This window comes from Phoca vitulina, unplaced genomic scaffold (assembly GCF_004348235.1).
Source record: "Phoca vitulina isolate PV1807 unplaced genomic scaffold, GSC_HSeal_1.0 scaffold19, whole genome shotgun sequence".
NCBI classification, from domain to species: Eukaryota; Metazoa; Chordata; class Mammalia; order Carnivora; family Phocidae; genus Phoca; species Phoca vitulina.
In genome coordinates, this window is record NW_022589722.1 from 28,033,837 (window position 1) to 28,058,573 (window position 24,737).

Below are 24,737 nucleotides of genomic sequence, written 5' to 3' on the forward strand. Positions count from 1 at the left end.
ATGCCCAGGTGCGGAAACCCCGGCTCAGCCGTTGGTGGTCCTAACCGTGGCCCAACAGTGCCGCCAGGGGACGCTCGAGCGCCAGACTGGCCGCGGAGCAGCTGCCTGGAGTCCCCTAGCGTCCCGCCGGCCACCTGCTCGCCGCGCTCCTTTGGTTGCGCCCGTGGGCGCGCGGGCCTCGCAGAGCTCCGCGGGTCGCTTTCCCCGGGCGGGGGCCGCGGGTCCCCAGGAGCGGCGGAAGCCCCGCATGGCGCCTGGGCTTCCCTGGCGCTGGCCTGGCCCCTGTGTGATTTTTCTGCTGCAACATTTTTTTCTTTATTTCCCCAATACACCAACTCTTCGGAAACGCTGTGTAGCTGCCAAAGCGCTTTCCTGGCCGTTGGCTTCCTGGCGCTTCTCCGCATCCCGGGAGGTATGTTCTATCATCAGCCCCGTTTTAGACAAGAACGTTTTCATCCTAACCTGTGGACCTCTGTGAAAAGCAGCCCAGAAATGCGGAGCCGGAAGGAGCCTTGCTTCGGCCATCCCGGGTATCCCCTCCGTTGCTGGCATTTTCCTACTGAGGTTGCCTCTGACCATCCCGGGCGGCCCGGAGCTGCTAAGGCAGAGATAACAGCTACCGCAGGGCAGGCCGCGCACTGGGCGCGCTAGACCATTTTATCTGGTCTTTAATCTCAGGGATCAGAGAGGTTCTGTTAGCACCCCAGGAGACAGGTGGTGTAGGGTCCAGGCATATGAACACATGCATCACAGCACACCTGTGGGATAAGCACTGTTAGACCCATTTTACAGACGAGAAAACTGAGACACAGAGAGACGAAGTTACTTGACAGGGTTGGCTTGAGACTCAGGTAGCTGGCCCTGGAGTCTGTGCTCTACCTCTCACAGCACCTACGTCATCATATCTGTCTAATTCTAACCCCGTACACGCTCCTGCCTCCTCCAGGAGTAACCACTATCTGTGAATTTAGTGCTTAACATTCCTTTTCATTGAAAAAAAAAATGGCCTCCAAAACAACCCACAAACTGGGAGAAAATATTTGCAAATCATATATTCCATAAAGTATTTGTATCTAGAATACATCAAAGACTCTTACAACTCAGTAATAAAAAGACAAATAGCCCGATTTAAAAACAAGCAAAGATGGGGCACCTGGCTGGCTCAGTAGGTAGAGCATCTGACTCTTGATCTCAGGGTCATGAGTCCAAGTCCCATGTTGAGCATGGAGCCTAGTTTAAAAAAAAAAAAAAGCAAAGGTGACAAACCCAATGGCAGGAACTCTGTCATTGCTGGTGAGAATGAAGAATCAGGCAGCCACTTTGGAAGTCAGTTTGGCAATTTCTTAACAGAACTAAACATGCTCTTCCCATATGATCCAGCAATCACTTTCCTCAGTCTTCACCCAAAGGAGTTGAAAACTTTTATTCACCCAAAAACCTGCACACGGATATTTATAACAGCTTTATTCATATTTGCCAAAACTTGGAAGCAACCAAGATGTCCTTCAGGAGGTGAATGGATAAATAAACTTTTGTATATCCACACAATGGAATATTCTTTAGCATTAGAAAGATATGAGCTATCAAGCCATGAAAAGACGTGGAGGGGGGAGCCTGGGTGGTGCAGTGGGCTGAGCAGCCCACTCTTGGTTTCGGCTCCAATCTTGATCTCAGGGTTCTGGGATGGAGCCCCAAGTTGGGCTCCATGCTCAGTGTGGAGTCTGTTTAAGACTCTCCCTCTCTCTTCCCCTCTCCCTCCCCCACTAAAATCAATAAATAAATATTAAAAAAAAAAAAGACATGGAGGAAAGTTAAATGGATATTACTAAGTGAAAAAAGCCGATCTGAAAAGGCTGTATGCGGTATAATTCTAGTTCTATGGCATAACAGAAAAAGACAAAACTGTGGAGACAATAAAAAGATCATTGGTTGCTAGGGGCTGGGGGGAGGGAGCAAGGAATGAATAGACTGTGTGATACTGTAGTGGTTGATATCTGTTATTATACGTTTGTCCAAACCCATAGAGTGAACCCTGATGTAAACTATGGGCTTTGGATGACAGTGGTGTCAATGGAGGTTCATCAGTTGTAACAAAGGCACCACTCTGGTAGGGGGGGATGTTGATAACAGGGGAGTCTGGGGTTGAGGGGTAAGGGTATATGGGAAATCTCTGTACATTCCACTCAAGTATGCCGTGAACCTAAAACTGTTCAAAAAAATAAAGTATTTTTTTTAATGGGCAAAGGATTTGAATAGCTATTTCTCCAAAGAAGATATACAGTGACCAATAAATACATGAAAAGACACTCAACATGGTTAGTCATTAGGTAAATGCAAATCAAAACCATAACAAGAGGGGCACCTGGGTGGCTCAGTCGTTAAGCGTCTGCCTTGCTCCCTGCTCCGCGGGGAGCCTGCTTCTCCCTCTCCCACTCCCCCCTGCTTTGTTTCCTCTCTCGCTATGTCTCTCTGTGTCAAAAAATAAATAAAAAATCTTTAAAAAAAAAAAACAACAAACCATAACAAGATACCATTTCTCACCCACTGGAATCCTAGAATAAAAAGACAATAGTCAGTGTTGGTGAGGATGTGGAGAAATTGGAACTCTCATACACGGCTGGTGGGAATGTAAAATGATGCAGCCACTTCAGAAAACAGCCTGGCAGTTCCTTAAAAACTCCAGTCCTAGGTATCTACCCAGAAGAAATGAAAACATTTGTCCATATGCAAATGTTCATAGCAGCATTGTTCACAGTAACCAAAAAGTAGAAACAACAGCTTACCACTACCCCCCAAAAGTCCATCAGCTGATGGATTAAAAAAAAAAGTGGTTAGAAATGTGGGATATATCCATACAATGGAATACTCTTCAGCTATGATCAACCTTGAAAACATTATGCTAAATGAAAAAAGCTAGATGCAAAATACATATAGTATGATTTCATTTATATAAAGGGTTCAGAAAAGGCAAATCTACACAGATGAGTGGGTTAAGTGGGAATGCAGAGTGAATATAGCATGAGGTTTCTGGGTTTTTTTATTTATTTAAATTCAATTAGCCAACATATAGTACATCATTAGTCTCAGATGTAGTGTTCAATAATTTATCATTTGCATTTCTGTTTAGGCAGAGGGAGATGCTCTGAAATTAGTTTGTGATGTAGTGTACAACTTGGTAAATAGACTAAAGTCCTTTGAATTGTACACTTAAAATGAGTGAAGGATAAATTTTATGTTATGTAAATTATATCTCAATCAAGCTATTGGGAAAAATGACCTCAGATGATTTTTCAAATGTGTGAAGTCCAGTGTATTTTAATAATGCCTTCTTGCTCTCTTTGCCTTAAAGAAAGAAAAAAAAAAAAACCTGTTTGTCTTTGTTAAAAACAATGATTTTAGAAAATTGGGAAAGATTAACACAGTACAGAAGATAAATATCCTCTATAGAATTAGAAGCAAAGTAGTATATAGTGAAAAGAATTTATTGTCAGTTCCTGATACCAGTTACAAGCCGTATGTCAAGTTACCTTTTCCCCATGAACTTTGGTTTCCACATCTGTAAAATGGGGATAATAGTGGCTACCACGCAGGGTTGTGAGGATTAAAGGAGGTAATGTATGTAATGTGAAGTGCCTAGAAGATGTTTGGTGCACACAGATGTTTGTTAAGTGTCTACTAATCAGATTATGAGAATCCTGTTAACTTTCTTTAGCCTCAATCCGTATAACATATTACACAGAGTAGATCCTAGTGATCAAGAGCCAGTGAAGGGTGGCAGTCTTGTGGGGGAGGGGGTGGAGTTTATCCAGGGTATTTTCTTGATCCTATGTTTGCATCTAAGACCCTATTTTTTACTTACATTGTACATTATGCCCCAAATTAAGAAAATGTCAATATTCTGTAACAAAGAATGTTACTTTATTGGGGGGAGGGTGTTAATATAGATGTGGGTTAAAGGCTTACCACTACCCCCAGCCCCTCTTGTCACTGTCCTTGGTACCCAGTGAATGTTACATTGAGTCGAATTGAAGCCGTCGACATTTATGAGACTTGTTCAGTTGATAGTGGAGTGAGAACTAGATCCCCAGATTTCTTATTCAGTGTTTTTCTTCCACTCCCTCCCTCTCTCACCCCACTTGGAGTCCCCAGATGGAGGCAAAACCAGGAACTGATTCATCAGGGTCCAGAAACACAGCCATACAGCGCCTCCTGCTTGGCCTTTTCTTTCTGGTCCCTATAGGGAAGGGAAAGCGGCTTTTATCATCTTCCCTGTGTTATACCACACATTTTAAAGTAAATTGTAGATTCATATGTATAAGAAATAAAACAGAAAGGTCAGGTGTGCCCTTCACTCAGTTTTTCCCAATGGTAGCATTTTGTAAAATAATAGTAACAATAGAACCACCAGAATATTGATATTGATACAATCAAGATACAGAACATTCCCATTACAAGGATCCCTCATGTTTCCCTTCCCCCAACCCCTTCTTGGTCCCTGATAAAGGGACTCCATTTTGTCATTTCAAGAATGTTATACTTTTGGGGTGCCTGGGTGGCTCAGTCGTTAAGCGTCTGCTTCGGCTCAGGTCATGATCCCAGGATCCTAGGATCGAGCCCCGCATCGGGCTCCCTGCTCAGCGGGAAGCCTGCTTCTCCCTCTCCCCCTCCCTCTGCTTGTGTTCCCTCTCTCACTGTGTCTCTCTCTGTCAAATAAATAAATAAAATCTTAAAAAAAAAAAAAAAAAGAAAGAAACTACTGAATTATCTTTCAGAGTGACTGAACTATTTTACACTCCCATTAGCAATGTACAAGTGGTCCAGTCCTCCATATCCTGTTCTGTGTTGCTGCAGTAACTTTTGTATTTTAGCCACTCTGACAGATGTGTGTAGGGATACCTCATTGTTTTAATTTGCATTCTCCTTATGGGTAGTGATGTTGAACATCCTTTTAAATGCTTATTTCCCATCTTATATTCTCTCTACTGAAATGTTTTTTCATGTCTTTTGTTCATTTTCTAATTAGATTGTTTGTTTACCTGGTGAATTCTAAGAGTTCTTTATATAGTCTAGATACTAGTCCTTTGTCAGATATGTGGTTTGCCAATATTTCCTCCCACTCTGTAGCTTGTCTTTTCATCTTTTCAACAGGGTCTTTCCCAGAGCAAAGGTGTTTAATTTTGATGAAAGCCAACTTATCAACTTTTTCCTTCTTACGGATTGTGCTTTTGGTGTCAAATTGAAGAACCCTTCGCCAAGCCCTAGGTTCAGAAGATTTTCTATGATTTTTTCCCCCAAAGCTTTATGTTTTACATTTAAGTACATGATGCATTTTGAATTAACTTTTGTATAAGGTGTTAGATTTAGATAAAGATTCTTTTTTTTTTTTTTTTGCCTGTGGATGTCCAATTACTCCAGAACCATTTGTTGAAAACCCAGTTTTTCTCCACTGAATTGCTTTTGCACCTTTATCAAAAGTCAGTTGAGGGGCGCCTAGGTGGCTGTCAGTTAAACATCCGCCTTCAGCTCAAGTCAGGATCCCAGGGTCCTGGAATGGAGCCCCACTTCGGGCTCCATGCTCAGTGGGGAGTCTGCTTCTCGCTCATCCTCTCCCTCTGCCCCTCTACCCCCACTCATGTTCTCTCTCTGTCTCAAATAAATAAAATAAAAAGATTTTTAAGATTTTATTTATTTATTTGACAGAGAGAGAGAGAGAGAGAGAGCACAAGCAGGGGGAGGGGCAGGCAGAGGGAGAGGGAGAAGCAGGCTCCCCGCTGAACAGGGACCCTGACATGGGGCTTGATCCCAGGACCCTGGGATCCTGACCTGAGCTGAAGGCAGACGCTCTCAACCGACTGAGACACCCAGGCACACTTCCTTATCTCATGTTTCTTTGCTGAGACTTTTTTATTTTGTTTCAGGCATGTTCATAAATGCTTGTTGAAGCATGTTTATGATGGCTGCTTTAAAATCTTTGCAAATAATTCTGCCTTTGTCATCTTGCTGTTGGCATCTAGTGATTGGGTTTTTTTGTTGTTGTTGTTCAGTTTAAGCTGTTTCTTGTTTTGGATATGATGAGGGATATTTTAATTGAAACCTGGACATTTTGGGTATTATGTTATGAGATCCTGGAGCTTATTTTTTTTTTTTAATGGTAGCTTCCTTTGACACCACTCCAGCAGGGGAAATGGAGAAGCTTCCTTGTTACTACAAGTCGGGAAAGAAGTCCAGGTTCCCCACTCGGCCTTAGTTGGCACTAAGGAGGGCCTCATAGTAATTAGCAGGAGAGGTAGTTCTGGCTGCCTACAGATCTTCCTCTTACACCTCTCGGGTCGCTAAGGGTCGAGTGCTCATTACTGCTCCTCCGCTGTGGCTTCCACAGACCCCATGCGAGGGAGGTTGCTTTTTACCCATGGTCAAAGGTGAAAGTCCCGCCTCTCTGCTAGGTCTCCTCTGACAGTGCTCAGTAGGAAGGGGGAGATACACGAGGTGTGGTACATCTGAGCCCAGGGCCCCATGTGACTGCATACGTTGCGTGCCTGTGAAGCTGGCTCTGAAAATAACCTTATCACTTTAGGTTGCCACCTAGAGAGGGAGATCTCACAAAGCATGGGCCGAAATCAGAGTCCTCAGGAGCAGAGAATAGGGGGCAGGAATCTGGATTTCGGGCCCTTACCCTCTGTGTGACCATGGCCTGCATTTCCCCAGACATTTCCTGAGTGGTGTTTGCGGCCAGCCATTGAGCCAAATACAGAGGACATAGAGGAGATGGAGACATAGTCCTTGCCCTCGTAAGCCTTGGCACTGCACAAACTCCTGGAATCTGGTAAAATTCTGGGCAGGGGGTGAGTGGCAACAATGCCTCGGGAATGACTTAGGATTCATTTCCCGCCAACCTGAGTTGAGGGCTCGGAGATTAAAATGATATAACAATATATAACAACAAAGAAGTGTGCAATTTCACTACTTCTTGCACATTTGAAATGTGGGCTGAAATTTTGGAGAGGTTGTGTATTCATGGCTCCTACCATACCCATCTTACTTTTTTCACTAAATGTCTCCAAGATCATTCTCTCAGTTTCTCTAGATCTGATTCATGTCAGTTCTGGAAAGAATTTGTAATGTGGATATATCATATTTCATATTTCAGCTGTTCCCCTATTCATAGATCTAGTGGTTTCCAACTCTGTGCTATTAAAACCCAGGGACATCTTCATTCATGCCTCATTTAAGCCTATCTGAGTGGGGTTTTCTCTGGAACAGATAACTAGGAGTAGAATTGCTGAGGCAAAAGGTATGTGCATTTTACATGGGTATTGCCAAGTGCCCTCTCCTCAGTGACTGGAAGTACTGGTTCCTTGCACCCACTTCAACATTTAATATTATCAGTTTTACAGTTTTGCCAACTTGAGGGGAGAAAATAATAGCTCTCTTTTTTTTCTTAATTTTCATGATTATTAATGAAATTGAGCTGCTTGTCACGTGGCCACTTTTATTTCTTTGTATCCTTTGCCCATTTTTCTATTTCATTGTCCAGTTGATTTGCAGGAATATTTTTTGTGGTCTCTGTATTAATTTTTGCCACATATACTGCAAATACTCCATTTCTTGTTTGTTTTCAACTTTGTTGATGGCTTTGTCATATAGAAGTTTAAATATTTATATAGTCTAAGTATTTTGTGTCTTATTTTTTTTTTTAAAGATTTTATTTATTTATTTGAGAGGGCGGGGAGGGGCAGATGGAGAGGGAGTGAGAGAATCTCAAGCAGACTCGTGCTGAGTTCGGACCCCAACGCGGAGCTTGATCTCACGACCCTGAGATCATGACCTGAGGTGAAATCAAGAGTTAGAGGAGCCACGCAGGCATCCCTGTGTCTAATTTTTTTTTTAAGATTTTATTTGAGAGAGAGAGAGAGAAGCAGACTCCCTGCTGAGCAGGGGAGCCCAATGTGGGGCTGGACCCCAGGACCCCAGGATCATGACCTGGGCCAAAGGCAGACATTTAACCGACTGAGCCACCCAGGCAGCCCCCCACCCGCCCCCTGTGTCTTATTTGTAAGAAGATCTCTTCTACTCCAAGGTTGCAAACATATTCTTTTTATGCCTCTCTGCCTGCCGCTCCCCCTGCTTGTGCACTCGCTCTCTCTGACAAATAAATAAAATCTTTAAAAAAATACTTTGATAGACTTTTTGAATGCTTTTATTTATTCGTCTCTGTGGGGTCGTGAAAGCACGTTGCCCGTCAGGCTGTACTTGTGGTTAGACTTTAGGGTGCTGGGGCTCCCCATTCCTGCTGGGTGTTCGTTACCAGCCACCCAGCACTTCTCTGGCCAAGAATCCTCGAATGGGTTGCTCTCAGCTGGTGGTTGATCCCTCTGTTTTTGTCTGCTTGCCACAGGTGGGAGAGAGGAAGTCTGTCACCTTTCTGCTTCACATGAGTTCCCCAGCCAGTTTTCCTGATCGGGTTCTGTCCTGCTCCCCAGACCTATCACTTTGATGAACAGTCAGAGACCCCAGGGACCTTCCACCTTTCACGACGACGCTCTCTGCCTGTATTTAGTGCTTTCGTGTCCTCTGCCGACCTCCTCCTTCCGCCTTCCATTATCGAGGGATTCCTTATAGCTTCTGGTGTACCAGGCATCACCTTTTGTTGTCCGGTGCTGTTATGGATTTATTTTCAGATCTACATTCTTTTACCTCTGTGGTGTGAGGTAGGAGAGAGAGGCAGTGTGCAGGTGGCAGGCTGGTGTCTGGGCCCAGGGACCACTGAGAACCTTCCTATTGTCCTGACACTGAAAGCTGACTCGGCTCACTCAGAATTCTTGAGTCACAATCATTTCCCCTGAGAACTCTGTAGAACGTTACTCCACTCTCCGCTGGCAGTTAGTATTGCATGTGGCAATTCTGATACCATTCTGAGTCTTTATTCTTTTTAGGTAATCTGGTTTTCCCCTCTGCCTTAATGTTTTCTTTTCTTTCTTTCTTTCCTTTTTTTTTTTTAAGATTTTATTTATTTACTTATTTATTTATTTATTTTTTAAGATTTTATTTATTTATTTGACAGAGAGACACAGCAAGAGAGGGAACACAAGCAGGCGGAGTGGGGGAGGGAAAACAGGCTTCCCGCGAAGCAGGGAGCCCGATGCGGGGCTCGATCCCAGGACCCTGGGGTCATGACCTGAGCCGAAGGCAGATGCTTAACGACTGAGCCACCCAGGCGTCCCACTTTACTCTTTTTAAAACCAACTTTATTGATGTATAATTGGCATACAACAAACTGTTGATATTGGTATTTGATAACATATACTTGTGAAACCATCATCACAATTAAGAGAATGAGCATATCTATCACCCGTAAAAACTTCCTCATGTGCCTTTGTAATCCCTGCACCCCATCTCTCCCTCTTTGGAGCTCCATCCCAGACAACCATTGATCTGCTTTCTGTCATGAAAATGTATTTGCATTTTGTAAAATTTTATATAAATGGAATCATACAGTATGTATCCTTCTTTTGTTTTTTTTTTAAATTTTATTTATTTATTTGACAGAGACAGTGAGAGAGGGAACACAAGCAGGGGGAGTGAGAGACGGAGAAGCAGGCTTCCCGCGGAGCAGGGAGCCCGATGTGGGGCTCGATGTGGGGCTCGATGTGGGGCTCGATGTGGGGCTCGATGTGGGGCTCGATGTGGGGCTCGATCCCAGGACCCTAGGATCATGACCTGAGCCGAAGGCAGACGCTTAACGACTGAGCCACCCAGGTGCCCCATAAGTATCCTTCTTTTTGGGCTTCTTTCACTCAGCAAAACTATCTTGAGATTCATCCTTATTGTTATGGGGATCAGTGGTCCATTGCTTTTATTGCTGAGCACATTCCATTATGTGGATAGGCTGCATTTTGTTTACTTAATCACCTGTTCATGGATATTTGGGTTGTTTCCACTTTGGAGCTATTACAAATAAAGTTGTTATGAATATTTGTGTACATGTCATTGTGTGGAATACATTTCCTTTCTCAGGTAAATACCTAGAATGGGATGGCAGGTAACACAGCAGGTGTATGTTTTTATTTTTAAAGAAACTGCCAAAATCCCAGAACTAGTCATATCATTTTATATTCTTATCAGCAGTGGTTGAGAATTTCAGTTATTCCATTTCTCGTCAACGGTCAGTCTTTCTAATTTGAGACAGTCTTTAGTAGGTATGCAGTGATATCTTATGGTTTTAATTTGCATTTTCTTTCCCTAGTGACCAGCGATATTGAGAGTCTTTCCATGTGCTTATTTACCATCTTTTATCTTCTTTGGTGAAATATCTGTTTAAATCTTTTGCCCATTTTATTTTAGTTTTTTATTTAAGATTCTATTTATTTATTTGAGAGAGACAGAGTGAGAGAGAGAGAGTACGAACAGGGGGGAGGGGCAGAGGAAGAAGCAGGAGCCCAATAGGGGCCTCGATCCCAGGACCCCAAGATCATGACCTAAGCCAAAGTCAGACGCCCAACTGACTGAGCCACCCAGGCGCCCTATCTTTTGCCCATTTTAAAAATCATTTGTTTTCTTATTATTGAGTTTGAGAGTTCTTTGTATATTCTAGACAGATCTCTTAATTAGATATAGAATTTGCAAATATGTTCTCCTAGTCTGTGGCTTATCTTTCTATTCTCTTAATAGTATCTTTAGAAGATTCAAATTTTGATGAAGTCCAATATATCAGTTTTTTTCTATAATGGATCATGATTTTTGTGTTATATTGAGAAATCTTTGCTTAATCCGTGGTCACAAAGATTTTCTCCTATGTTTTCTTCTAGAAATTTTATGGTTTCAGGTTTTAGATTTAGGTCTATGATTAATTTTGAGTTATTTTTTGTACTGGGCATGAGATATGAATCAAAGTCCACTTTTCTCCATATGAATATGCAGTTTCTCCAGGACCATTTACTGAAAAGACTTTCCTCCAGGGAATTACATTTACACCTTTGTCTAAAATCGATTGACAGTATAAGGCTCTGCCTCTGGACTGTTCTGTTCCATCTCTCTTGACATCAACAATTTCATATTGTCTTGATTGCTGACCAACTTTGTTTTTTTTCAATATTGTTTGGCTATTTTGGGTCCTTCACATTTCCATATGAACCTTAGATACAGCATATTGGTTTTTTTTTTTTTTTAAGATTTTATTTATTTGAGAGAGAGAGAATGAGAGACAGAGAGCATGAGAGGGAAGAGGGTCAGAGGGAGAAGCAGACTCCCCGCTGAGCAGGGAGCCCGATGCGGGACTGGAGCCCGATGCGGGACTCGATCCCGGGACTCCAGGATCATGACCTGAGCCAAAGGCAGTTGCTTAACCAACTGAGCCACCCAGGCGCCCCCAGCATATTGGTTTTAACAACTAAAAAAGTTTGCTGGAATTTTTACTACAATTACACTGAATTTATAGATCAGTTTGAGGGTGGAGTTGACATTTTAACAATGTTGAATCCTCTGATCCATGACCGTGGTATATCTCTTCACGTATGTAGGTCTTCTTTAATTTCTCTCAGAAGTGTTTTGCCGTGTTTAGTGTACAGATCTTGCACACATCTTTTGTCAGATTTTTTTCTACACATTTCATATTTTTGATGCTATTAAAAATGGTGTATTAAAATATTTCAATTCCCAATTGTTCATTGCTATTATATAGAAATATAATTGACTTTCTAAATTTTTAAAGATTTTATTTATTTATTTGCCAGAGAGAGAGGGAGAGAGCACAAGCAGGGGGAGTGGCAGGCAGAGGGAGAAGCAGACTCCCCGCTGAGCAAGGAGCCCGATGCAGGACTCGAGCCCAGGATCCTGGGATCATGACCTGAGCCAGAGGCAGACGTTTAACCGACTGAGCTACCCAGGTGTCCCTGACTTTAAAAATTTTTAAATATACTTTATTTTTTAGGGTAGTTTTATGTTCACAGCAAATATAATTTGTTTTTATATTCATCCTTGCTAAACTACAGTAGCTTTTTGTATGATTCCATAGGATTTTATACACAATCATGTTTTCTGCAAAATAAAGACAGTTTTACTTCTTCCTTTCCAATCCAGCTGATTTTACTTCTCTTTCTCTGTCTCTCCTATTCTCTTTCTTTGTATGTTAAGCTTTGTAGCTCATTGAAAGGAGTGGTCATCTTTTATAATGGCTGATTATGATTACAAAATTTGAAAAACATTATTTAATCAATGAGCAACATTATGATATATTTTCAAGTGAAAGGCTTTTGTCTCATTTGCAATCTGCCACAGAAATTGATGGAGAAAAATGTTATAGCTCTTTTATGAAATGGACACAAGTAGTATTATAAGATATATATTTTTGGTATATACATATAAATATGTATTTTTTGGTATATTATATATATATAATGCTGAATCATGCAGTAATAAGGCTCTGACTCTGGAGATCCGCTACTCAAAGTATAGAGTTTGACATCAGATTTTCAAATGTTAGGTTGATTGTTGGACTAGATTAGTCAGGGTGGGGAAGTTTGATGTTACGCTTTATTATTGACATCGTTGCCCTTTTCAGGAGTATGGCAGGTTTACTAATGGTGAAAGGCGCAATTATTTCTGTCTTTTGACTGAGTTCATTGTCTAAAACCTCTAGTATATCATGTAGAAAGGATGAAGGCAGACATCCTTGCCCTATTCCTGAACTTAGGGGGAAAGTATTCAGTATTTTACTACTGAGTGTATTGTTAGCACTAAGTTTTTCATTGATGTCTTTCGTCAGGTTGAGGATGTTCCAAACTCCTCCTAGTTTGCTGAGAGGTTTTTTTTTTTTCAGAACAGATGTTGATTTTATCAAATGTTTTTTTATGCATCTATTGAGATAATCATATGCTTTTTCTTTTTTAGTTTGTTAATATGGTGAATTATGTTGATTGGTTTTGAATGTTGAAAAAACCTTGCATTCTTGAGGATAAACTCCTTTGGTATAGTGTATTATCGTTTTTTTTTTTTTTAAAGATTTTTATTTATTTATTTGACAGAGAGAGAGACAGCGAGAGAGGGAACACAAGCAGGGGGAGTGGGAGAGGGAGAAGCAGGCTTCCCGCCTGATATGGGGCTCGATCCCAGGACCCTGGGATCATGACCTGAGCCGAAGGCAGATGTTTAATGACTGAGCCACCCAGGCGCCCCAGTGTATTATCTTTTTTATAAGTTGTTAGTTTCAAGTTAAGATTTTCTCTTTAAATATATTAAGATTTTATTTATTTACTTGAGAGAGAGCAAGAGCGAGAAAGCACAGAGGGAGAGGGAGAAGCAGACTCCCCGCTGAGCAGAGAGCCTGACATGGGGCTCAATCCCAGGACCCGGAGATCATGACCTGAGCCAAAGGCAGACACTCAACCGCCTGAGCCACCCAGGCGCCCCCAAGTTAAGATTTTTTTTTTTAAAGATTTTATTTATTTATTTGACAGAGAGAGACACAGGGAGAGAGGGAAAATAAGCAGGGGGAGTGGGAGAGGGAGAAGCAGGCTCCCTGCTGACTCAGGGCTCAATCCCAAGACCCTGGGATCATGACCTGAGCCGAAGGCAGATGTTCAATGACTGAGCCACTCAGGTGCCCCAAGATTTTCTTAATAACATTTGCCCCTGTGTTTGTGAGGGGTGTTGTCCTGTTGTTTTCTTGTGTTGTCTTTGTCTGGTTTTGGTGTCGGATAATGCTGTCCTCATACAATAAGATGGAAAGTGTTCTCTTCTCTTTTTCTGGAAGAGTGTGTAGAATTGGTATTATTTCTTCCTTAAAAGTTTAGTAGAATTTACTAGTGAAGCCATATGGATCTGGAGTTTTCTTTGTGGGAATGTTAAGTAAATTTAATGTCTCTAACAGATATTGTGTTATCAGGTTATGTATTTCTTCTTGCATGAGCTTTGGTATTTTGTGTCTTTTAAAGATTTTGTCCATTTCCTCTATATTGTCCAGTTGATTGGTATGGTGTGTTCATAATATTCCCTTATTACTGTTTTGGTATCTGTAGAATCTGCGTTGTTGTTACCTTCATCATTCTTGATATTGATCACTTGTATCTTATTTTTTTTCTGGTCTAGTCTATTTACAGAATTATACATTTTGTTGACCTCACAAAACCAGCTTTTGGTGTTACTGGTTTTTATTCTATTGTTTTTCTCTATTCTTTTCGATTATTTTCACTTTAATCTTTTTTATTTCAATTCTTGTGCTTACTTTGGGCTTTATTTGCTCTTCCATTTCCAGTTCCTTAAAGTAGAAAGTGAGGTAATTCATTTGACACATTTGTTATTTTCTAATACAGATGTTTTTAGTGCTGTGATTTTTTTCTCTATGTACTGCTTTAACTGCATCCCACACATTTTGATATTTTTTCATTTTCATTCAGTTCAAAATACTTTCTAACTTTTTTTTAGATTTTTTATTTCACTCATATGTTATTTAAATGTATGTTGTTTAGTTTCTAAATATTTGGAGATTTTTCAGGGGTCTTTCTGTTACTCATTTCTAATTTAATTCCATTGTGGTCAAAGAACATACTTGAAATGACTTTTTTTTAAGGAGGCTCCGCGCCCAACGTGGGGCTCAAACTCACAACCCTGATATCAAGAGTCAAATGCTCTACTGACCGAGTCAGGCAGGCGTCCCCTAGAAGCGACTGTAATATTTAAAAATTTTTGAGGCTTGTTTTATGGTTGAGAATATGGTCTGTCTTGGTAAATACTTCATGTATATATGAAACTAAGCATTCCTCAGTTTTAAACATCCATACTTTTGTAAATTTTTTTTTTTTTAGATTTTCTTTTTTTTTTTTTTTTTTTTTTAAGATTTTTATTTATTTATTTGAGAGAGAGAGAATGAGAGAGAGCACATGAGAGGGGTTAGGGTCAGAGAGAGAAGCAGACTCCCCGCCGAGCAGGGAGCCCGATGCGGGACTCGATCCAGGGACTCCAGGATCATGACCTGAGCCGAAGGCAGTCGCTTAACCAACTGAGCCACCCAGGCGCCCCTAGATTTTCTTTTTTGAGAGAGTATGTGTGCGACCTTGGAGAAGGGCAGAAGGGGAGGGAGAGGGAGAATTTCGAGCAGACTCCGTGCTGAGCACAGAGCCCAACACAGGGCTTGATCTCAAGACCCTGAGATTATGAGCTGAGCCGAAACCAAGAGTCAGACAGCTAACTGACTGAGCCACCCAGATGCCCCCATAGTTTTGTAATTATTATTTAGTTACATTCATAGTAATTTGGGGAGGGTGCAGGTTATTGTCTTGAATCGGAAGATGCCTATTTGATGTCTTCAAGCTGCTCAAAGGCAGGCTCTGTGTCCTGTTCGCCTTTCTATCCCTTTAACATTTCTCCTGGCCCCAAATGGAAGCTCAGCAGACCCTGGTTGAATGGATGGATGACACTCAAAAATGGTTAAGCTGTGTTCTTGTTTTTGACTCAGAAAACATCCCTATTGTGCTCTGTGACAAGGCGGATTCTCACACACCTTTATGTCTTTGTATCCCTGCAGGACTTTGCACGTCGCTGAGCACACCGAAGGTGCTCGAGCAGCGCTGGGGGCACGGGATGGAACTAGAGAGATGGCTGCAGAGGCGCTGCCTCCGGCTGGTGGGGACTGGAGGCCTTGCTGAGGCGCCTGACGAACTGCTCTGGCCACAACTGGAGGGGCTGTCCTGTCACAAAGCCCCCTGAGGCATGATGTCACACACAGACACCACTCTCCTTGAAAAAGGGAGGGGCTGGGCCCTGGGCTCCCAGACTTAGCTGGGCTCCGGTGCCCTTCTAGGCTCGGTCCTAGAGCCGGACGGGAGGCGAGGAGGACGCTGCCCGGACTCTGATACGGTCAGAGGGAGCTCTGCAAACCGCTGACGCCGTCGAGCTTGGCAGCCTTGGCAAGCAGGCTCGAAGGCTGTCCTCAGTAAAGCACCCAGGCAGGTGAAAATTGTCTCTACAGCTCTTCGCTTCCCCTTGCCTCATCCCTTCCTACCTGGCATTCCCCTTCTCCCCCTCTTCTGCTCGCCCTCACGACCCATTTACTCTCCTCTCCTCCTCCAGACCGCCTCTCAGAAAAAAGCCTGATAACTTTGCTCACACCAAGTTATAAAAGACCAAAAAGCTTCCTGGTGAATACATTGCGGGCGGGTTTCTCAGAGAAGGTGCTCTGGAGAAGGGAGGCACGCAGGGCCCTGCGGAGAGGTGAAGTGAGCCAAGCCTGGAAAAGGCCCACGGGGTTTGGGGGCTCAGAGCGCACTGGTGACCTGGGTGGGAGAGGTGTTGGAGGTTTGCAGGGCCGGGAACAGATGGAGGCAGCTGAGGGGTGAGCGGAGGCCGAGAGGAGTGAAGACACCCAGGGCAGACAGCTGGTGGGCTGGGGTGGAGGATAGGGGGCCATCACAACGGGCACTGGGGAAGGGGTCTGGTTCAAGGGAGAAGGCCTTCTTTTAATGGAAGAGATGAGTGCGTGTGAAATGCTGATTAGGAGCCAGAAGGGAAGGAAAGGCTGAATATACCAGTGAGCGAGGGGCCCCCAAACACCCAGGCGGGGAGACCAGATGGAAGGGAGCACAGAGCAGGGCAGCCGCCTCCCTGAGGAGGGAGCAGAGAATGGGTGGGTTTGGCGGCAGAGAGTCGAGGAACTCCCGTCTGGGGGCGCCTGAGTTCTCTGCTGAGAGTGGGGCAGGCAAAGTGGGGGTGCAGGGTTAAAGGGAGATTCTGAACTTGTCCCTGGGGAGACTAGGGAGCTCCCTTGGGAAGCAGAGGCTCCCGAGGCCACGCCGGGTCCAGCTCACATCGGAGACCTTGACTTTACCATGGCCTTGGTTTGTATGGAGTTCAGCCATGCTGGTGGGATTGCAGATAGAGAGGATCTTTTTGAGGAGGCTAAGGATCTCCCCTGGGACTCCCTAAATTACAAGAGATAATAATAATGATTAAAAACTACCAACACTTTCAAATATTTCCTGTTACACAGCGTTTCTGAAATAACTAGCCACCTACATCTGGGGTCATTTTACACCAAATGTTCAATAGAGTGATACTTTTTTCCTTAATCCTATCCCAACCCCTTTCCCCATCCTGATTCTCTGAGAACTACCTTTCCAGCTCTGAGGGCATTGAAACCAGCTTTTGTTTGGGACTCTGAGGTCTTGGGAGAAATTTCTGAGCATTTCCCAAGCTCCCAGTGCTAGCCCAGTCCCTCCTAAATTTGGCCCCGGCTGAGCCCTGTGGGTGGAGGTCCTGGCCTTTCCCCGACCGCCTCTGGCCCCTCACACACCCCATAAGCCACCTGGTAAAGGAACACGGGATCCGGGGCCTGCCTGATGCATTGACTGTTGACCATCTTTTCTTCTTAGACTGAAAATGGTGTTTGGACTGGGCGGCCAGAGAGAGAGGTAAAGTTTAGGTGGGCCCTGCCACAGTGCCTCGAGTGACCAGGACGGGGAACCCCCACTTGGGTCTAAGAGGAAGGGAAAATAGGGTTCTCTGTTCCCCTTTCCTTGACTGTTCCAGTATCTCTGGGACTCAGGGTTGGGGTGGAAGGCCTGGTCCTGGCAGGCGGGAACTGCCTGTGTGTGAGTGTGTGTGTGCGTGCATGTGTGTGTGTGAGTGTGTGTGTGTGTGCACGTGCACGCACACACTGGGAGCCACCGTCCCTGCAGCGTCAAGATGCTCTGCTTGTGGCAAGGGAGGGGTCCCAGAAGAGGTGGATGAGTCACGGGGATACAATTTCTGATCGGGATTGTGGGATCTGTCAGTCCAGAGTAGGGGGGCCTTGGAGGACCTCGCGGGAAGAGCAGATCCAGCGTTGAGTGCCCAACCACGGCCGGGTCCTTGCTTTCCAGCTGGGAAGGCAGGGTGGACCCAGGGAGATAAGTGCAAAAGGAAAGGAGAAGGGAGTGTGTTCCAGGCTCCGAGTCTGGCTCTCAGTGTAGGCGGGGGCCCCGAGCCTGGCCCGCCGGACAGTGGGGAGCCCCTGCGAGCCCAGTACCGCTGAGGGATTTATTCACTCACAGTGTGGGACACGCGCTGGCAGAGTTGGTCCTGGGGTTTGGAGTGGGAGGAACCTGGTCCCCACCCGCAGTGAGGACACGAGACGCCCCAGCCTGACCCTCAACTCCGCTTTCCTTCCAGGCTCTACAAGCCGCTGTATGTAGCACACCTCTTCATTCTTGCAGGTAAGGGCCTGGGCCCTGGGGCCATGGCAGGAGCCGGGGGGCTGGTTCTCACTTCCGGGCTGCCCCACTCCGGCTGCCTGCCCCCCGGCTCCCAGGGCCTGGCCATGCTGCCCTTCTGTCCCTTTCCTTCCTCGGTACCTTCCTACTTCCTAGTGAAACGGATTTGAACCCATGTTTGATTTGAAAACCCATCCCCCCCCCACCGAAAACCCACGAACCAAAACCCGCACAACCTCCTGTCCTCTAGCAGGGATCTTCAGCGTTGGCCTGCACACCTGTAATTGAAAAATCACGTATCCTCTCCTAATTTTAATACCTGACATCTTTCATTACCAGTTTAGTTTAAAAGGATACGATTTCTGGTGCATTGTAAATACTGACATTGTAAAGTAATTGTATCGCTCTTAAATGTTTTAATTAGTCTTTCTCCACCCACCTGCAGGCGTGGTGTACTACTATTTTCAGGGCTCTGTGGGGAAGCCAGCCCGTGACGGTGAGATTGCTGAGGGACCCTCACAGGTAGGCAGCGTGCAGGCCTAGAGGCCGGGGTGGTCTCGCTGTAGCCTGAGTAGAGGTCCTGCTCCTCGACCTCAGTTGTTACCCAGCTGTGTGTGTGTGTGTGTGCGTGCGTGCGTGTGTGCGAATGTGAGGGCTCTGCAGAAGCTCGCTGTGCTTCTGGCAAAGTGTCCAAACAGAGGCTCCATCCCTCAGGGGCTGGCTGTAGTCCCCTCGGGGCTCTGTGGCCACGGCGTCCACAAACCAAAAGGAACAGATGATCCCTCATTGATGTGAGTAGCTCTGGAATGTGGTTCAGCGCTCACATGTGGATGAGGCGGTGGTGAGCAGGACGCCTGCCTGGGGTTGCATACTCTCCTCGATGTCCCAGATCCAAGAACCTAGGGCAGAAGCCCCTGCTCCCAGCCCTGGGTGGCTGCTGGACGCCCACCGAGGGCCCCATGCTGGACTACGTGCTATCTGCCCGGTCATGGTAAACCTCACAGCCGCCCAGCCGCTCGCACTTTATGTAGATGGGCAACAGGCCCCCAGGCGGACAGTGACTGGATCCAGGCCGCCCACGTTGACAGGACAGAACCACATCCCTGATCTCCGGAGGCCTCCAGCTCTCTGAACAGTGCCCTTGGGAAGAGGGGATTCCCATAGAGACAAGGCCGTCTGCGGCCCAGAAGCACTGAGAAGGATGCGCTACACCTTTTGGGGCTGACCATTCAGAGGCGGGGAGCCCCTAAGAGGGCCCATGTTGGCAGATGCCTTGGAGACCACGGAGTCCAACTTTGCTTCCTTTCTTTGTTGCTGTTGTTGTGGTTTAAAGTAACTGATCACATTTCCACTTAAAAAAAAAAAGTTTTATCGTCATCAAAGATAGGCATGTACGTAGTTTGATGCTTCAAAGTTTTAAGACCTGAAACCAACAAATGGCTTCCTTGTGCCCCACCCACGATCCCCGCACCCCAGGATGGGAATCTTCCCAGCCTCTGACCTTTCCAGCTGGAACCTTTGATTTTTCCATGTTTCTAAATAGTAAGCTTATCCTGCTTTGTCTTGATTTTTCAGATTTAAACATTAGCCAGTGAATTCCTACAGTGGAAGCTGAGGTTTTAGCTCTCGGAACAACTGTCCATTTACTGCCCTCCGACACACACTTCACCTCCCTCCAGCTTCCAGTATAGTTACAGCCGTGTTTTCTAATCTGAGTAATGACATTTTCAATCGTTAAAATCTTTTAAATAACGTTGTTGCTGATTTTTCTATCATTTTGGCTTTTAAGTCCCCCTCCACTGCAGTGGGCTCATTTTTGGCAGCCGGGTAACCCCCACCACAAAAACAGAGCAGCTCCATCCCTTCAAAAAATTGCTCCAGACTCACGTGCAGTCAGCCCTTCCCCCACCCCCGGCATCCAGTGAAGAGTTTTCTGTTCCTATAGCCTGGCCTTTGCGAGATTGCCCTGGAAGTGGAGACATCCTGCCTGTCGTCTGGTCTCTCACTGAGTTTGGTGCGCCCGAGGCCGCTCTGGGCGCATGCGCAGCAGCAGCTCATTCCTTCTTGCTGAGCAGGTGTCCTTCGTGGGGCTGGACTGCAGTTCGTCTGCTCAGCACCTAAGAGATATTTGGGTGTTTGTAGTTGGGGGACAATTACAAATAAAGCCGCTGTGGGGCGCCTGGATGGCTCAGTCGGTCAAGCGTCCGACTCTCGGTTCCCGCTCAGGTCATGATCTCGGGGTCCTGGGATGGAGCCCCCGCATCTGGGCTCCGCAATCAGTGGGGAGTCTGCTTGAGATTCTCTCTCCCTCTGCCCCTCCCCCATTCGTGCTTTCTCTCTCTAAAATAAATAAATAAAATCTTTTTTAAAAATCCCACTATAAATATTCATGTATAAGTTTTGTGTCAACATAGGTTTTCCTTTCCCTTTGGTCACCACCGGCAGCAGGGCTGGCGGGTCATGTGGTCGGCGTCCGTTTAGTTTGGTCGGAGGCTGTGACTTTCCGAGTGGCGAAGGCGAGCTTCCGGTGGTTCCACATGGGCTCCCGCGCTGGCCGCTGGTTTTGGCCGCGCGGGGCGTGTCTGTCATAGTTTCTGTTCGACCGTGTGGAGGGCTTACATTTGGAAACCGTGAGAACAGTGTTCTTAGCTGAGTCACCTCGTGTGCCTGGTTACTATTCTTGGCGTGTGATTTTGGTTTTGCCTCTTTTCTAACTGTTAGTTTTCTCTTTACCTACAATTAATTTACCCAGGCTCTCTGCCAAAAAATACCAATCTCCTTGCAGTACATTTAGACAAATTAGGTGCTTTATCTGATGGTTTTTGCAGAGCCATATCTCAGGGAGCCCTCCCTCCTGCGGTCCCCACACGGACAGGATGTCCTCGAGGTTCGCTGCTCAGCTGTCCTGGGACCTCCCTTTCTCGTCGCTCTGGGGAGCCCCTGTCACTCCTTTATTTTGATGGAACACAACCTCTAGGGGAACCTCTGCTTCCTGAGGGTAGTCCTGAGATACTACATGTCTGAAACAGTCTTAATTCATATTCGACTAAGAGTTTGGGTAGGTATAGAATTCTAGACTAGAAATATTTTTCTCATAGATTTTGAAGATGCTCATTGTCTTCTGGCTTCAAAGACTTTCAAAGAAAAGTCGGAGGAAAGTTGAATTCCTAGAACAGAATTTTTTCTTTGTATTTCTGGAAGTTTTTGGGTTCCTTGTCCTCAGTGTTTTGAGATTTACTGATGACAAAATCTGGGGTGAATCTCTATCATCCATTGTCCTGGACACTTGGTGATTCCTTCTCTTCTGCAAACTCATGTCCCTTATCATGTCTTGATAAAACAGGGCCGTATTTATCTGGTATCTCTCCCTGCCACCTCAGTCTGTTGTCTGTCCCCTGTCTCAGAAAGATCTATGAGTTATCTGTGGGAGCTCCTGATCTCTTCTCTCTGTTCTTTCTGGGAAAATTTTTTTTTAACTTTACCTCCTACACTTCGATTGGATTTCTCATTCCCATTATTCTATCATATTTTTGTTTTCAAGAATTAAGAGGTTTTTTCAACATATTCTGTTTTATTCTTGTTTCACAACTGCCAGGTTTTAACTTTCTCAAGACAGGTAGTTCTTAGGTGTCTGCGTATGCAGGCGCTGACAGTGAAGTAGTGAATTAGTGTGTCAGCTCAGCCTTCCCTCCCTCCGCTCTCTCCTTGTCGTGCAGCTCATAGGGGAGAGCTTGAGGCCGGTGTGGGGGCCAATGGATAAGTGCTACCCTGTGACCACTCAGGTAGGTAAGGGCTGGGGACCCCACTTCCCCTGGAGTGGGCACCCTGGGCAGGTACAGTGAGAGGACGGCCCCTCCCAGCTGGAAGTCACTTCTGTTTCCCTCTGTAGAGACGCAGAGTCAGGATCGGGAAGAAGCAAGCCAAGGTAAGTGAGGCTCGCTTCTGTCAGAGCTCCATGTGACGCAGAGACAGCCCAGCTCGTGGCAGGGGAGTCCCAGGGATGGTGGCAGGGCCCCCCCCCCCCCCCCCCCCCCGGGAAACTTGCAACTCGCTGAGAAGGGAAGGCCTTCCTTGGGAAAACGAAGAACGATACACAGTGCAGGTGTGGAGACGGGGCAGGAGGATGAGGGCTCTGCGGCCTTTCTGCCCCCGTCCGCCCTCCCGCCCCTCCCTGCAGGCCATGGCCCCCAAGGCGACGGGAGGACTGAGCGGTGCTGCCCCCAAGGAGGAGACTGAGCTCCGGTCTCAGCAGGAGGGGGAGGCGAGGCCCCCAGGGGCGGAAGCTGCCGGCTGCGGCCCCGCTGTGAAGGAGGTGGCTGAGGAAGAGGCGGCAGGGACCCCAGGCTGGGAGGTGAGGATCATCCCCAGCACGGGCCCTACTGGGAAGCCCAGAGCACTGCAGGGGGAGGAGGGCAGTGTTGGGGGGCGTGGGGCACCCGCAAGGACACGGGGCCAAACTGCTGTCCCGGTGGCACAAGGAGCCCTATGGGGGGGAGAGTGGGCCGGACCCTGCCATCCCCCCCCGCCCCCCCCCGCCCCCGCCACCTGCCCGTCTGTGTCATGTGGCACCTGTCATGTCTCACCACCGTGCCCCGGCTCTCTTCCCAGGAGAACACGGAGGTCCAAAAGGAGGTGGCAGTGCACCCTTCTGGTAGGACAGCCCGCCCCCCCCCCCCCCCCGGGGCTGACGGAGGGCGCAGCCTCTCTCGGGCCCTGGGCGGGGAGCGGGGAGGGAGCCCAGGTAGCCAGGCGCCCCGTCCTCCCCGAACGTCTCCGCCGCCTCCCGCTTCCTCCCTGGTCGGCAGACACTTGAGGCGAGCGTTTGCTCGGCGCCGGCCTGTCCCCCCGGCCCTGGGGAAGGGTCCTCCCTGCCGGGGCCCCACAGGGCTTGCCTGCCTGTGCCCTGCAGAGGCCTCTGCGGTGGGGAGCGAGGAGCGGCCCGGGGGCGGGGTGCCCCGGCTCCTGAGGAAGCTCTGGCTGGACTGGCTCCTAGCCGCTGACGTCCCGAAGGCGCAGAACCACGGAGGACCGAAGAGCCAATAAACCCAGACCCTTGCTGCTTCTGCAGACCCGGCTGCTTCCTTTCAGGGGCTTCGCAACTCAGGGGGGCCCCGTCCACACTCCCTGCCCTGACGAGCTGCGCCTGAGCCCCGCCACAGCAGCTGGTGCTCTGGAGAGGCCCCCCGACCCCGTGCTGAGGGGCAGAGCGAGGTCCCCGAATGCGGAGAGCTGGGGAGCTCCATGTGGGCGCATTTAGAAGGTGCTGCTGGGACCTCTGTCAGGGATGCTCTTGGGTCTGGGGTGGAGGGGTGTCCTCTGGCAAAAGAGACCTGGGGGAGTGAGGGGCCTCTGACCTGTCTCTGGTCCCCACACTGTTCCTTAAATGCACCAGGGGGTCTGTCCAAGACCTGGCTAAGCGGGTGCTGCCCAGCTGCTCAGTCCAGAACCAGCCAGTTGTGGGCGTGGGCACGGGGAGGACAGTGGTCCTGCTCTCGGCCGGGGCTCCAGGCTAACGGTCACGGCCCCAGAAGTCAGAGCAGGACCGCCGGCCCCGGCAGCCATCTGGTGCGACCATCTCACTGGCTGAGGGGGAAACAGAAGCCCAGGGCAGGGAGGAACCGGCCCAGGGTCACACAGTATCCCGGCAGAGCAAGCGTGAAAGCCAGGGTGTCCTCCTCCAACGTCTCCACGTGGCCGCCTCCTCCTCTGGCCATTCCACTGTCACATGGGTCCAAGGCTGGCCCCTGTCCCGAGGGTATACCTGGGGCCCACAGGTCTCACTGCCTTCCCCTGGTCAAGTCTCCTGAGAGCCCAGCTTGACCCAGCCCCTCAGAGGACTGTGCCCTAGGTTGGAGCCCTGCTGAGTGGCCTCCTTCTACTCTAGCCTGGCCGTGAGGGGCAACTTCTAGGCAGGCGCCTGGACACAGGCATCCCTGAGGGGCTGGGGACGGGGTCCCACCTAGCTTGGGGTGACTGACTTAGGGAGGTGGCTCACTCCTGGACTGCCAGAGGCTTCCCAGGGAAAGTTCTGGCAACCGCGGACTGAGCCCTGGGTGTTAACCTGGCACATCCCCTCATGGCCATCCCTGAAGTCCCCACCTCTGGGGGAGTCGTAGATGAGGTGGGACAGAAGAGCTGGTGGTGCCGGCGGAGCTGCTGGCCCGTGGGCTGGGGGGGGGGGGTGTCCAGGCTGAGTGGGGCCTGCCTACCCCCACCAGGGTCCGGCTGAGAGCTCTCAGCAGCTTGTTCTAGCTCTTCCTGCCATGAGCCAGGACCTAAGTACAGACATTGTCACTAACCCAGGTCGCCAGTATTGGGTCCCTGTGGGTGACTAGGGGTAAGCTGTGATCTTCTGACCCTCACTATCCCCATCTCTCAAATGGGATCAAGTGCAAAGTAAGGATGGCTCAGGCAGGGGTAGGGGCTGGCCCTGGGGAGGCTGCTAAGGCCCCATCACGGCCAGGGGCTGCTCAGGGGGCCCTGAGGGGACTCAGAAGCCAGGATGGAGCCACCCAACTGGTTTACTGGCCCATCAGGCCCCTGCTGAGGAGCTGGCGG

The 24,737-nt window shown here is 47.5% G+C and overlaps 1 protein-coding gene across 3 annotated transcripts; it reads left to right on the forward strand.

The window, feature by feature from the left end:
• The first annotated feature begins 100 nt into the window (after positions 1-100).
• Positions 101-24,722, forward strand: LOC116640040. Of its 3 annotated transcripts, XM_032416843.1 has the most exons (10): positions 101-412; positions 15,518-15,942; positions 17,361-17,399; positions 18,139-18,182; positions 18,625-18,701; positions 21,896-21,961; positions 22,069-22,104; positions 22,357-22,530; positions 22,788-22,830; positions 23,089-24,722. In XM_032416843.1, exons 3-10 carry the CDS (start codon positions 17,368-17,370, stop codon positions 23,220-23,222), a joined length of 606 nt encoding a protein of 201 aa, XP_032272734.1. In that variant the 5' UTR covers positions 101-412; positions 15,518-15,942; positions 17,361-17,367; the 3' UTR covers positions 23,223-24,722. The 3 variants fall into 3 exon arrangements, with proteins under 3 accessions (XP_032272734.1, XP_032272736.1, XP_032272737.1); XM_032416845.1 differs by lacking the exons at positions 101-412; positions 15,518-15,942 and having other exon boundaries at positions 17,097-17,399; XM_032416846.1 differs by lacking the exons at positions 101-412; positions 15,518-15,942; positions 17,361-17,399; positions 18,139-18,182; positions 18,625-18,701 and adding an exon at positions 20,624-21,237.
• The last annotated feature ends 15 nt before the right edge of the window (positions 24,723-24,737 follow it).

Coding starts and splice junctions, on each gene's coding strand:
- LOC116640040 (XM_032416843.1), top strand. CDS start 17,368: ATGGTGTTTGGACTGGGCGGCCAGAGAGAGAG. Junction 18,183..18,624: donor ACACCTCTTCATTCTTGCAG/GTAAGGGCCTGG, acceptor ACCCACCTGCAG/GCGTGGTGTACTACTATTTT. Junction 22,105..22,356: donor TCGGGAAGAAGCAAGCCAAG/GTAAGTGAGGCT, acceptor CCCTCCCTGCAG/GCCATGGCCCCCAAGGCGAC.